This window comes from Oncorhynchus clarkii, chromosome 6 (genome assembly GCF_045791955.1).
Source record: "Oncorhynchus clarkii lewisi isolate Uvic-CL-2024 chromosome 6, UVic_Ocla_1.0, whole genome shotgun sequence".
Lineage (NCBI taxonomy): Eukaryota > Metazoa > Chordata > Actinopteri > Salmoniformes > Salmonidae > Oncorhynchus > Oncorhynchus clarkii.
In genome coordinates, this window is record NC_092152.1 from 46,275,441 (window position 1) to 46,289,730 (window position 14,290).

General features: G+C 40.6%; 1 protein-coding gene across 4 annotated transcripts in view; it reads right to left on the reverse strand.

The window, feature by feature from the left end:
* Positions 1–14,290, reverse strand: part of LOC139411212 (protein prenyltransferase alpha subunit repeat-containing protein 1-like) — a 64,769-nt gene that overhangs the window by 25,733 nt on the left and 24,746 nt on the right. For all 4 annotated transcript variants that reach the window (XM_071157199.1, XM_071157198.1, XM_071157197.1 and 1 more), the window contains one exon: positions 13,300–13,404. In XM_071157199.1, coding sequence (XP_071013300.1) covers positions 13,300–13,404 — 105 coding nt within the window. The remainder of the gene's footprint in view (positions 1–13,299; positions 13,405–14,290) is intronic.

Sequence of the window (14,290 nt, forward strand, 5' to 3'; positions counted from 1 at the left end):
CTAATAACATTTGAACATAGAACTAGTGATGATCTTCACCTTTTCTGTTGAGGTCCTCGTGCAAAGACTTGATCCGCGCTTGTGCCTTCGTGCTCGCGTGGTGTTTTTTATAAATGTGTTCAAGTGGATCCTATTACAGCTCCTGGTCTTCGTTGCTCGGGAACCCATAGTACAGCATTCTGTGTGTCGAAATGCTGACATCATATGCAGACAGCCAGCGATGGGGCACAAACCTCTGAGGATTGGAGGCAGGGATGTTCAGGTACCGGCATTTAACCTTAAGGTACATCACTTGACAAAAAGAGAGAGACTATGAAATGATAAAATTCCATACACTGCCCCTTTATTGTTCTTTGTCATTTAGGATTGCACATAAACAACAGATTTGGAATAAATTCAGTATGATGAATTCATGAATAAAGATTTAATTCATTGAGTGATAAGTAAATACCAAACTTTAAAATATACTTGTTTTTACTTGATATGGAGACCGCTGATGATCAGTGTGCTGATCATTGAAGAGCTGCTCAAGGTGGTGGTCGAAGGGCTCTGCAAACTTCTTTGCTGCATTGTGGATGTGATGGCAGGAGACTCCATCAATGTCGAGCAGGTTTGGAAGGATCCTTGTCTCGATGCCGGTCTTGCTACCTCTCATGATGCTACAAGAATGTTATGGTTGAAGAAGTCGCAGAGCACGCTGTCCAAGCTGACGGCATTCACCTTTATGACCTCCAGGGACCCCAAGTGCTCCACCACAACCTTTCCCATGCCAGCATGGAGAGGACCTTCAAAAATCAAACCAAACAAAATCAGTTATTTTGTCAAATGCACAGTAAACAGATGTTGACTGGACAATTAAATGCGTTCTACTTGCGCTCTCCAAAAGTGTAAGAGAAGATTAAAACAAGATACAAGTAGTGCAAATAGAGTGAATAGAATGCCAAATTGATAAGATAACAATAATTAAATATGAGAACAACCTTTTTGTTGCTGTTAGATGTGCTCTCATCCAAGTTCAAAGAAAAAGGAAACCTCAGGTATGAGAAGGTCCGCCCTAGGCCATTGACCATCTTGTCGGATGCCGCTGTTCTCGAGAGCTTCATCCTCTCCAAAGCCACCTCGTCAACGGCAAGATTTTGCACTAGCTCAACAATTACTGGAGCAATAGCAAAGGGGAGGGAATGCTCTGCTAGGACAACAAGGACCACAGCCTATATCATGACTTGCCCTCCTGGATCAAAGGTGCCGGCTAAACAAACGTTTCTCAAGACCCTCCTCTCCTGGGGGAGTTGGCCAGTTTTATGACGGTCATAAATACCTTGCAGGAACTGTCTCTCCCTGGCCATGCAGTATTGAGGGGAAATAACCCTTTGTTACAAGCAGATTCTTTCCGCTAAAACTACAACATCCAAAAGTGGATAATGAAACAACATTCCTAACACAAAGAATGTGGGAAATGTTCAGGAGGGACTTAAAGAACAATCATGTAAGCATTTATTGTTTGGTGATATCATTAAAGACGTTATAACGGAAACATTGTAACTAATAGTTTCCAATGTATGTCAGAGTTACATCTAAATGTTGTAAAACTTAGATAATTAAATATGAAACTATTTGTGAGAAGATGAAATGTGATTTTAGTCTTCGAATTGAGATAATTGTTTTTTATGTAAAGTTTTACCCAGTCAAGTAACCATGCCCACATGAGCACAGACATGCCAAAAGGATGGAACACCCTTTTTCCAGAGTGCTTATAAAGGACTCCTAACGAAATTGACATTAGACCAGAAAACGTGGAGCAGTGGCAGGGTTGCTACTGGCGTAAGGACATGGTGATCTTTGGTGGACAACCAGAGACTTACACAACCAGAGACTTTCTGTCAAATTTTTCTTAACAGACGGATCGGGCGATTTCAACAGAGAAAGACGACAGACATACAAGCATAAATATCAGGGATGCAAACTGATGAGGGACCAAAAAGGTGGCACTTGTTTTGCACTGAAACATGCAAAGAATCCCTGCAGGGGGAAATGCAGGTTTAAACTAATTAAACAACATATGATCAAGAATAGAATATGATCTACATGATCAGTCTCTGTGTGCAAAATAAAGTGGTTAATGTGACCCTAACTCACAGCTAAAACATTTAAAGAAAGCAATCCAATTTAATTTGTTGCCTAGACTGTTCCAAGGATCGGGCAATTTCAACAGAAAAAGACAGACATGCAAGCGTAATAATGTACATTGCATTTCCAAATCCGAATGAGCGGTTGGTAGGCTGCCAAATATCTATACTGACGATGAGCGTATTATTCAACTGTACGTACGATAGTTTAATTAATTTGTCTCTCCTTCTCCCGCTCTCTTTCCCCACCCCTTTTCATCGTGTAACAAGCTGTCATATCGGTTTAGTACACTAGGGACTTTTCATTGCATTATGTTAGTAATCAACGTATAATCTATCCTCTGTGTTTATATAATTCTGTGTGATTATTTAGTTAGTAAATAATTAAGCCAATTTGTGTATCGCTGAGCCATCAAGTAGACTAGGGTTCATGCAGATTTAACAGATTATGCGACATTCAGAATGAGACTGATATGAGGAAATGATTGACTGCTATGATATCGAGATTGATATTTGAGTTAATACGGGAAACAGTAACTCATTAAACAAACTTTTCCTGCGGGGCCCCAGGTTACTAATGAGTTAATTGTTACAGGATTAATTTAAATCACGTAATAATTACACAGTTAATTATTCGATAAATAGCATGTCATTGCATTAATGATAGTCATGTCACAACACCTAGAAGACACAAATTAGGAAATTACCTAAAAGCAGGCACACTACATATCTTGTGTAAATTGCTCAAAAGTGTTTATTTCACCTACACTAAAGGTTCTCAAATAGTGATGCTAATGACCTAACACACGTACCTCTACATTTGCTATGCGGTCGACAGTGGGCACAGGAAGCTGAGCCTCTTGTTCCCTAATCTTCTCTGGCCCCTGGCGGAATGGTGCTGGTGGTGGGCAGTATCTGGGCTACACTGCACGTTATTACATTGTACACAGTCTACCTGTGCTGTTCTACAATGTGCCAGAAGAGCATGAGACCCTTTGTTGGCATAAATGATCTATTTCAGGCAGAGTACACCTGGCATACCCCTTTTTATCGACCTTATTGAAAAACTGAGAAAGAGGGAAAGTGTGTGGTGTTCCTTTCACCTCTATAGTAGAGGTTGACCGATTAATCGGAATGGCCGATTAATTAGGGCCGATTTCAAGTTTTCTTAACCTGTTGCGACGAGCAATCCGTATCCGGGAGCGTAATTATAGCCTCAAGCTCATTACCATAACGCAACGTTAACTATTCATGAAAATCGCAAATAAAATGAAATAAATATATTGGCTCACAAGCTTAGCCTTTTGTTAACAACACTGTCATCTCAGATTTTCAAAAAATGCTTTTCAACCATAGCTACACAAGCATTTGTGTAAGAGTATTGATAGCTAGCATAGCATTAAGCCTAGCATTCAGCAGGCAACATTTTCACAAAAACAAGAAAAGCATTCAAATAAAATAATTTACCTTTGAAGAACTTTGGATGTTTTCAATGAGGAGACTCTCAGTTGGATAGCAAATGTTCAGTTTTTCCAAAAAGATTATTTGTGTAGGAGAAATCGCTCCGTTTTGTTCATCAAGTTTGGCTGAGAAAACCCCCCGAAAATTCAGTCATTACAACCTTAACTTTTTTCCAAATTAACTCCATAATAGACAGAAACATGGCAAACGTTGTTTAGAATCAATCCTCAAGGTGTTTTTCACATATCTATTCGATGATAAGTCACTCGTGGCAGTTTGGTTTCTCCTCTGTTCATAATGGAAAAATGCGCGCACCTGGAGATTACGCAATAGTTTCGACGGAGGACACTGAGCGGACACATGTAAATGTAGTCTCTTATGGTCAATTTTCCAATGATATGCCTACAAATACGTCACAATGCTGCAAACACCTTGGGGAAACGACAGAAAGTGTAGGCTCTCTCCTTGCACATTCACAGCCATATAAGAAGACATTGGAACACAGCGCCTCAAAAATCTGGCTCACTTCCTGTATGAAATTTCATCTTGGTTTCGCCTGTAGCATTAGTTCTGTGGCACTCACAGACAATATCTTTGCAGTTTTGGAAACGTCAGTGTTTTCTTTCCAAAGCTGTCAATTATATGCATAGTCGAGCATCTTTTCGTGACAAAATATCTTGTTTAAAACGGGAACGTTTTTCATCCAAAAATGAAATACTGCCCCCAGAGGTTCAAGAGGTTAACAATCGGAAATCGGTATTTTTGTGCGCCGATTTTGCCTATTTTTTTAAATATTTTTTTTTAGACCTTTATTTAACTAGGCAAGTCAGTTAAGAACACATTCTTATTATCACGGACGGTCTAGGAACGGTGGGTTAACTGCCTTGTTCAGGGGCAGAACGACAGATTTTCACCTTGTCAGCTCGGGGGATCCATTCTTGCAACCTTACAGTTAACTAGTCCAATGCTCTAACCACCTGCCTCTCATTGCACTCCACGAGGAGCCTGCCTGTTACGCGAATGCAGTAGAAGCCACCTAACCATAAACACCAATGCCTTTCTTAAAATCAATACACAGAAGTATCCAGGTTACCAGGCAATATTAACCAGGTGAAATTGTGTCACTTCCCTTGCATTCATTGCATGCAGAGTCAGGGTATATGCAACAGTTTGGGCAGCTTGGCTCATTGCGAATTAATTTGCCAGAATTTTACGTAATTATGACATAACATTGAAGGTTGTGCAATGTAACAAGAATATTTAGACTTAGGGATGCCACACGTTAGATATGGTTCCGTATTTCACTGAAATAATAAACGTTTTTTTCCCCGAAATGATAGTTTCCGGATTTGACCATATTAATGACCAAAGGCTCGTATTTCTGTGTGTTATGTTATAATTAAGTCTATGATATTTAATAGAGCAGTCTGACTGAGTGATGGTAGGCCTCAGCAGGCTCGTAAGCATTCATTCAAACAGCACTTTCGTGCATTTTGCCAGCAGCTCTTCGCAAGCACAGCGCTGTTTATGACTTCAAGCCTATCAGCCTAATGGCTGGTGTAACCGATGTGAAATGGCTAGCTAGTTAGCGGGGTGCGCGCTAATAGCGTTTCAAACGTCACTCGCTCTGAGACTTGGAGTAGTTATTCCCCTTGCTCTGCAAGGGCCGTGGCTTTTGTGGAGCGATGGGTAACGCTGCTTCGAGTGTGGCTGTTGTCGATGTGTTCCTGGTTTGAGCCCAGGTAGGGGTGAGGAGAGGGACGGAAGCTATACTGTTACACTGGCAATACTATTGTGCCTATAAGAACATCCAATAGTCAAAGGTATATGACATACAAATGGTACAGAGAGAAATAGTCCTATAAATAATATATTAACTACAACCTAAAACCTCTTACCTTGGAATATTGATCATATTGTGCACATATTGCACTTTAACTTCTCCAACACTTTGTTTTTGCATTATTTAAACCAAATCGAACATGTTTCATTATTTATTGAGGCTAAATGTATTTTTATTGATGTATTATATTAAGTTAAAATAAGTGTTAATTCAGTATTGTTGTAATTGTCATTATTACAAATAAATAAAACAAAATCGGTCGATTAATCGGTATCAGCTTTTTTTGGTCCTCCAATAATCGGTATCAGCGTTGAAAAATCATAATCGGTCGACCTCTACTCTATAGTGACATCCAGCTTAAACCAGGCCCAGCTCCAGCTCCACTTAATCGCTGAATCCACTTGTTAAACAAACAATGCCTTATCTTCACCTAATTCTTTCATTCTGAAAACTAGAGGGAAAACATAAAATACAATTTTATTGGTCATATGGACATGGTTAGCAGACATTATTGCAAGTGTAGAGAAATGCTTGTGCTTCTAGTTCCAACAGTGCAGTAATATCTAACAAGTAATCTAACAATTCATAGATAGTAGTAAGGTCGGTAGCTAGCTATCGAGTTAATATTTCACTCAGATTTCCATCAGGGTCCAGTGAGCAACTAACAATGTTATAGTTTGAGGAACGTTAAGAGTCGTATACCAGTTAATACTATATCTAACGTTAGCTCATCTGATGTTGTAACTTTAACTAGCTGTCTGACTTTGTTAGCCAGCAAATTTTCACACCATAAACTAAATAATTTGATCAGCTCATAGTACACCTTCTCACCTCCATCGTATTCGTTGGCAGACTTCTAAACTACCTCTTTGTTCTCGTCAGGGGACGCGCTGTTGCTGTAACTGGCAAACTGCTTTTCCACTTTTCCACTCTTTCAAAAGCGTGCGCTGATGCTGTAACTAGCAAGTTGGTAGTCTCTTCTCTCTTTAGTCGCGTGCCGCATTCTGTTGTTGTGTGAATGATTGGCTGAGCCTTGGATACAGCCAGTATTGCTGGCTGTATCCCCCCCCCCCCCCCCGCCCCCACTCAAACTTTTCTCATCGGATCTACACGAATCACGTAGGTCACCTATTTTGGATTCAAAACGTAGGTCACCTATTTTGGATTCACCTACTCAAGGAACAGGAATTAAATCATCAACATGTATTGATCACATCTTAACTAATGCTGCAGAAATGTGCCTTAAAGCAGTATCCAAATCCATAGGATGTAGTGATCACAATATAATAGCCATATCAAGGAAAACTAAAGATCCAAAGGCTGGACCTAATATAGTGTATAAGAGGTCACACAATAAGTTTTGTAGTGTTTCATATGTTGATGAAGTAAAGAATATTTGCTGGTCTGTGGTGTGTAATAAGGAGCAACCAGATGCTGCACTGGACACATTTATGAAATCGCTAATTCCAGTTACTAATAAGCACACACCCATTAAGAAAATTACTGTAAAAACTGTTCAATCCCCTTGGATTGATGAGGAATTGAAAAATTGTATGGTTGAGAGGGATGAGGCAAAATGTATGGCAAATAAGTCTGGCAGCCCAACTGATTGGCAAACGTACTGCAAATTAAGAAATCATGTGACTAAGCTAAATAAAAATAAACTATACTATGAAGCAAAGACAAATTATATAAAGAATGATAGTAAAAAGCCTAGGAGCACCTTAAATTACATTTTTGGGAAAAAAGACAACTCAGCTCCATCATTCATTGAATCAGATGGCTCATTTATCACAAAACCCACTGATATTGCCAACTACTTGAATTACTTTTTCATTGGAAAGATAAGCAAACATAGGGATGCCATGCCAGCAACAAACGCTGACACTACACATCCAAATATATCTGACCAAATTATGAAAGACAAGAATTGTACTATTGAATTCCGTAAAGTCTGTGTGGAAGAGGTGGGGAAATGATTGTTGTCTATCAACAATGACAAGCCACGGGGTCTGACAATCTGGTTTGAAAATTACTGAGGATAATAGCGGACGATAATTGCCACTCCTATTTGCCCTCAGGCCTGGAGGGAAGCTAAAGTCATTCTACTCCCAAAGAATAGTAAAGCCACCTTTACTGGCTCAAATAGCCAACCAATCAGCCTGTTACCAACCCTTAGTAAACTTCTAGGGAAAAAATGTGTTTGATCAGATACAATGTTATTTCACAGTAAACAAATTGACAACAGACTTTCAGCACGCATATAGGGAAGGACACTCAACGAGCACGGCACTTACACAAATGACTGATGATTGGCTCAGAGAAATTGATGATAACATTATTGTGGGGGCTGTCTTGTTAGACTTCAGTGCAGCTTTTGACATTTTCGATCATAGTCTGCTGCTGGAAAAACATATGGGTTATGGCTTTACACCCCCTGCTATAATGTGGAAAAAGAGTTACTTGTTTAACAGAACATAGAGGGTGTTATTTAATGGAAACCTCTTCAACATAATGCAGGTAGAAGCAGGAATTATCCAGGGTAGCTGTTTAGGCCTCTTGCTTTAAAAAAAATCTTTACTAACAACATGCCACTGACTTTGAGTAAGGCCAGTGTGTCTATGTATGTGGCTGACTCAACACTATACACGTCAGCTACTACAGCGACTGAAATGACTGCAACACAAAGAGCTGCAGTTTGTTTCAGAATGGGTAGCAAGGAATAAGTTAGTCCTAAATATTTCAAAAACTAAAAGTATCATATTTGGGACAAATCATTCACTAAACCCTAAACCTCAACTACATCTCGTAATGAATAATGTGGAAATTGAGCAAGTTGAGGTGAATAAACTGCTTGGAGTTACCCTGGATTGTAAACGGTCACAGTGGCAGTGATTCTGATTATGAGCCGGCAATGTCTAGGTGTCCATCTCCCTCTGAAGCTGGTTCATCCAGCCGGACCCCCGCTGTCTCCGGCTCCACACCTACCTGGCCATCTAGAGGTGTGAAGTCAGTGACAAAGAGGAGGAGGTGGGGAAGAGAGAAACCTGCAGACAGAGGGCCAGAGAGTCGTTGGCACTTTGTGTTAGAAGATGATGTGGAACCAAATCCACCAGTTTTTAGACCCAAAAGGCAGCCAGGACCTCAACTAGACATGACTGCAAAGTACAGCCCCCTTCAACTTTTAATTGTTTTTCAACTCATCAGTTGTTGATTCCCTGGTGTCGAACATCAATGAGTACGGGGCTAAGAAGCAGGCAGGAAAGAAAGAGGCATGGAACACCATTTCTATGTCAGACCTTTTCTGCAACTTTTCAATGGTCATTTACATGGGGCTGGTGAGGTTGTCATGTCTTGTAAACGGTTTCTGACTATCAGTGACCCTTCACATCAGTGACCCAGAAGTTGATGGGGAGAATTACAAGAAGAGAGGCACACCAAGGTTTGATAGGCTCTGCAAAATCAAACCTCTCAACATCGTTGAGGCCTGCAAGACCTATTTTCAGCCTGCCCAGAACCTGTCCATCGATGAGGGGATGGTAGCCTCAAAGGCCAGAATCAGCCTCAAACAATACATGCGTAACAAACCAACCAAGTGGGGTTACAAACTGTTTGTTTTGGCTGATTCTGTGTGTGCCTACACTTGCAATTTTGCAGTTTGGAAAAACAGTTTTGCTACCGGTAATGGACTGAGTTATGATTCCGTTATGGAGTTATTGGATTTTCAACTGCTGGGGAAGGGCTACAAACTGCTTGTGGACAACTTCTACAAAAGCCCTACTCTGTTTACAGAGCTGAGGAAGCGGGATGTGTGGGCTTGTGGCACTATTTGGACCAACAGAGTGGACTTTCCAAAAACAAAGGTGAACGACATACAATGGATTCGTGAAGCTGGCCTGCTCTTTGTAAAGTGGATGGATGCCAGAGAGGTGGTCATGTGCACAACTATCCACAAGTCCTTCAGTGGCGATGGGGGTAGTTGGGGGTAGTTGGGGATGGACCACAAAAAAAAATCCCCATTCCAGCTGTTGTGAAGGACTATAACAAGGGCATGAGAGGTGTGGACCTGTCAGATGCACTGATAGGATACTACAATGTTGTCCACAAGACCATGAAATGGTACAAGACATTTTTCTATCATTTCATTGACATTTCTGTGGTGAATGCCTTCATCCTCCAGAAGGAAATTCAGAAGGGAGGATACCCCAAAGAAGTTAACACTATCAACAAGACAGGTCCTACAGGCCCTGGTTTTGTTGCACCTGGACTACTGTTCACAAAGACGGACTTGGGAAAATTGCTGGTGGCTCAGAACAGGGCAGCACGGCTGGTCCATAAAAGTATACGGAGAGCTAACATTAATGATATGCATGTCAATCTCTCATGGCTCAAAGTGGAAGAGAGATTGACTTCCTCATTACTTGTTTTCGTAAGAGGCGTTAACAAGCTGAAGGTACCAAGCTATCTGTTTAAAATACTAGCACAAAGCTCGGACACCCATGCATACAATACATGCCACCAGAGGTCTCTTCACAGTCCCCAAGTCCAAAACAGACTATGGGAGGCGCACAGTACTACATAGAGCCATGACTACATGGAACTCTATTCCACATCAGGTAACTGATGCAAGCAGTAGAATCAGATTTAAAAAGCAGGTAAAAATACCCATTATGGAACAGCGGAGACTGTGAAGTAACACAAACATAGGCGCACGCACGCACGCACACACACACACACAATAACATACGCACTATACACATACGTACACATGGATTTTGCGTTGTAGATATGTGGTAGTGGAGTATGGGCCTGAGGGCACACACTTAGTGTGTTGTGAATTCTGTAATAAATGTACTGTTAATGTTTTTAAAATTGTATAACAGGCTTAATTTTGCCAGAGCCCGGCCAAGGCAGTAGCTAATGGGGATCCATAATAAATACAAAAACTCTGCGTCTCACAAAGACACGGCAGTTGGAAACAAAAATCTAATGTCTAATGTCCATTGTTTGTGTTTCTTGGCCCAAGCAAGTCTCTTCTTCTCATTAATGTCCTTTTGTAGTGGTTTCGTTGCAACAATTCGACCATGAAGGACTGACTCACGCAGTCTCCTCTGAACAATTGATGTTAAGATGTTACTGCATTTATTTGGGCTGCAATTTCCGGTTGGTAACTCTAATGAACTTATCCTCGGCAGCAGAGGTAACTCTGGGTTTTCCTTTTCTGTGGCGGTCCTCAGAGCCAGTTTCATCATAGCATTTTTACAGTACTACTTTAGTGCCTTTAGATGCATGTTTTGGAATATTTTTTATTCTGTACAGGCTTCCTTTTCTCTCTGTCAATTAGGTTAGTATTGTGGAGTAACTACAATGTTGTTAACTTATTTCATCAATCAAGTACAAGAGTGGAGCAAAAATACACAGACCCTTGGCTCTCTGTGGAATGAGTTTGACACGTGCTCAAAGGGATATTACATGTCTGTTTTTTTTTCATTTGTTACCCAACTACCAACAGGTGCCCTTCTTTGCGAGGCACTGATCAACTGAGGGACCTTATAGATAATTGTATGTGTGGGGCACAGAGATGAGGTAGTCATTCAAAAGGCATGTTAAACACAACGATTGCACACAGCGAGTCCATGCAACTTATGTGACATTTTTACTCCTGGACCTATTTAGGCTTGCCATAACAAAGGGGTTGAATACTTAGTGACTGAAGACATTTCAGCTTTTCATCTTTAATTAATTTGTTTAAAAAAAAAATGAAAAACATAATTCCACTTATGGGGTATTGTGTGTAGGCCGGTGACAAAAAAAAATCTAATTTTAAATTCAGGCTGTAGAACCAGCATTCACCGTGACCATGTCTCAGTGTGACATAATAATCCCTATTCACATGCTACAGGATATAAACCAACTGCTTCTGGAATCCACAAATGGAACCTCCACTCTCCGGTAGACAAGCACAAAATGCAATAATCTATCCATCTATCTAACCTTTTGGAATTACCTGGATTTCTGCAGAAATTGGTCATAACATTTGACCTCACCTTCATCTAATTCACAAGAATTGACAAACACAGTGTGCTTAAACTAATAACACACAAATTATTGTATTTTTCTTGTCTATATTAAATACATAATTTAAAAATTCACAGTGTAGTTTGGAAAAAGTACGTGAACCCCATAGGCTAATGACTTCTCCAAAAGCTAATTGGAGTCACGAGTCAGTTTACCTGGAGTCCAATCAATGAGTTGATGTTCATCAGTCCATGGTAAGACAACTTGTCTATGAATGGAGAAAGTTCAGCACTGTTGCTACTCTCCCTAGGAGGCCGTCCGACAAAGATGAATGCAAGAGCAGAGTGCAGAATGCTCAATGAGGTTAAGAAGAATCCTAGTGTCAGCTAAAGACTTACAGAAATCTCTGGAACATGCGAACATCTCTGTTGACGAGTCTATGACACGTAAAACACTAAACAAGAATGGTGTTCATGGGAGGATACCACGGAAGAAGCCACTGCTGTCCCCAAAAAATATGAAGTTCGCAAAAGAGCACCTGGATGTTCCAAAATATTCTGTGGACAGATTAAACTAAAGTTAAACTAAAGAACACACAACACTGTGTGGAGAAAAAAAGGCACAGCACACCAACATCAAAACATCATACCAACTGTAAAGTATGGTGGAGGGAGCATCATGGTTTGGGTCTGCTTTGCTGCCTCAGGGCCTGGACAGCTTGCTATCATCGTTGGATAAATTAATTCTGTGGGAAGCTTGTGGAAGGCTACCCAAAACGTTTGACCAAGTTAAACAATTTAAAGGCATTGCTACCAAGAACTAATTGAGTATGTAAACTTCTGACCCACTGGGAATGTGATGAAATAAATAAAAGCTGAAATAAATCATTCTCTCCACTATTATTCTGACATTTCACATTCTTAAAATAAAGAGGTGATCCTAACTGACCTAAGACAGGGAATTTTTACAAGGATTAAATTTCAGGAATTCTGAAACTGAGTTTAAATGTATTTGGCTAAGGTGAATGTAAACTTCCGACTCTCTATTTCTACCTGCTTTCTACCTCTAACCCCTCATCCTTCCTCCCTTTTCCCCCTACTTCTACAATATACTGAATGAATCCAGTGTCAGGCCAGTGACAATCATGTGACCATAATTTCCTAGGGTCCCTTGGGGCACGGGGTGTCTTTCAATGGGATGTGATCCTACGGCCTACAGGAGTGGGCTTGGTCCTGATCTAACATGACGCGGATGGTGTGGGGAACGGGGGGGATTAAACTGTGGGAAATAGGTTAGACCGTCCGTCTCGCAAGAAATATATCCCCACTCTCTCCATCCCTTCTTCTTCTGTACCTTCCTCTGTTTCTCTCTCTTTATTACTAAGTATTTCTCCATCCTTCTTTCTCCACCACCACCCCCTCTCTCTCTCCCCCCCCTTTTCTCTCCAACCCACACTCTCTTGCTTTCCTTCTCTCTTCATCCCTCATTAATTCTCTCCATCCCTTCTTCCCTCCCAGCTTGGGTTAGTGGTGGTAAATTGTATAACTTTACTCCATCAATAATATTTCAAAGATTTATTCTGTTGCCTGGTTTAGAGTCGAGAAGGGACTCAGTAGAGGCAGTAATGATTGGACCTGTTTAACCGTGTGTATGTGCATGTGACGTGTTTGAATGCGTGTTGTGTTTTAGTGTGTGAGAGGATTTACAGTGGAACCTATAAATGCCATCGTTTTATTTTGGTCCACTGGTGACTAAACATGCATCGTAAAACCGCCAGTTTAATATTTTTAAATATTTAACGTGGACACACGCGGAGGCACACACCACACACACACCCCTCTCCAGTCCTACCTGTGTATCCATGTCTCGGGGCTCTTGGGGAACTTGGTGAGGGCCAGTTTTCCCAGGTACAGGTCTCTCTCTGGATTTAGGGCGCCACATTGCAGCAGCTCCTTCCTGCCAAAACAGACAGAAGAGAGGAACTATTCAATGACTGTCAATCTCAATGTTCTTTACCGATTGTGAATGTTATGTTACTGCATTGGGCACATTTGTTTGCATGCTATTTGCATACTTGTTTTTGTTTTATGAAACACAAAACCTTCTCACAGGAAAAATAAGTTATTTGAATTGATCAAAGTTAGGCAAGTTAGATCCTCAAAGACACTCAATGTACAAGCAAACACATTCACAGGCTAAATAGCCTGACTACTTTTTTTATTATCTGCCAAATGAGCAAATGTTTGAAAGCGGCTAGGGCTTAATGAAATATACCAGGCAACGATTAGGTATGTGACCTTGACAGTTGGATACGTATTTTGTATGACAGAATGATTTGACCAGGGTGTTTGTTGTCTTCAGCCCTATTCGCAAGGGACTAGTATTACAAGAGAACATTGGTTATTAATTTATTACCCCAGAATGTCCGTTACACCAGAGAACGATTCGGACGGGATTCGTTTTTTTTTCCAAACTGCCACCTGTAAGAATTTTTTATTTTTCAAAGAATTGACAGCTATGACGAAAGCCTGGAGATTTTTTTCAAAGCCAGAAGATATTTCAACAAGTCTGGACGATAACAGGCCACACTGAAAACTTGAGCTTAGTTTCCAAGTGTCGCCATAATATTTGAATGAAGGAAGTGTAATCATAATATTTTAGCGATCCACAGTAGGCGACATCCTAAATACCTCCCACCCTTCAGATGTGGGCTAAACAGCGCATTTGCACTTGATATGCGTTTTAGGCTATGAATGACAAAGTGAACTTGTCATTTACCAATGTTTAGCTCTGTTGTATGCTGCATTATGATCTATTAACAGCAAGGTTTGCATTAAATAGG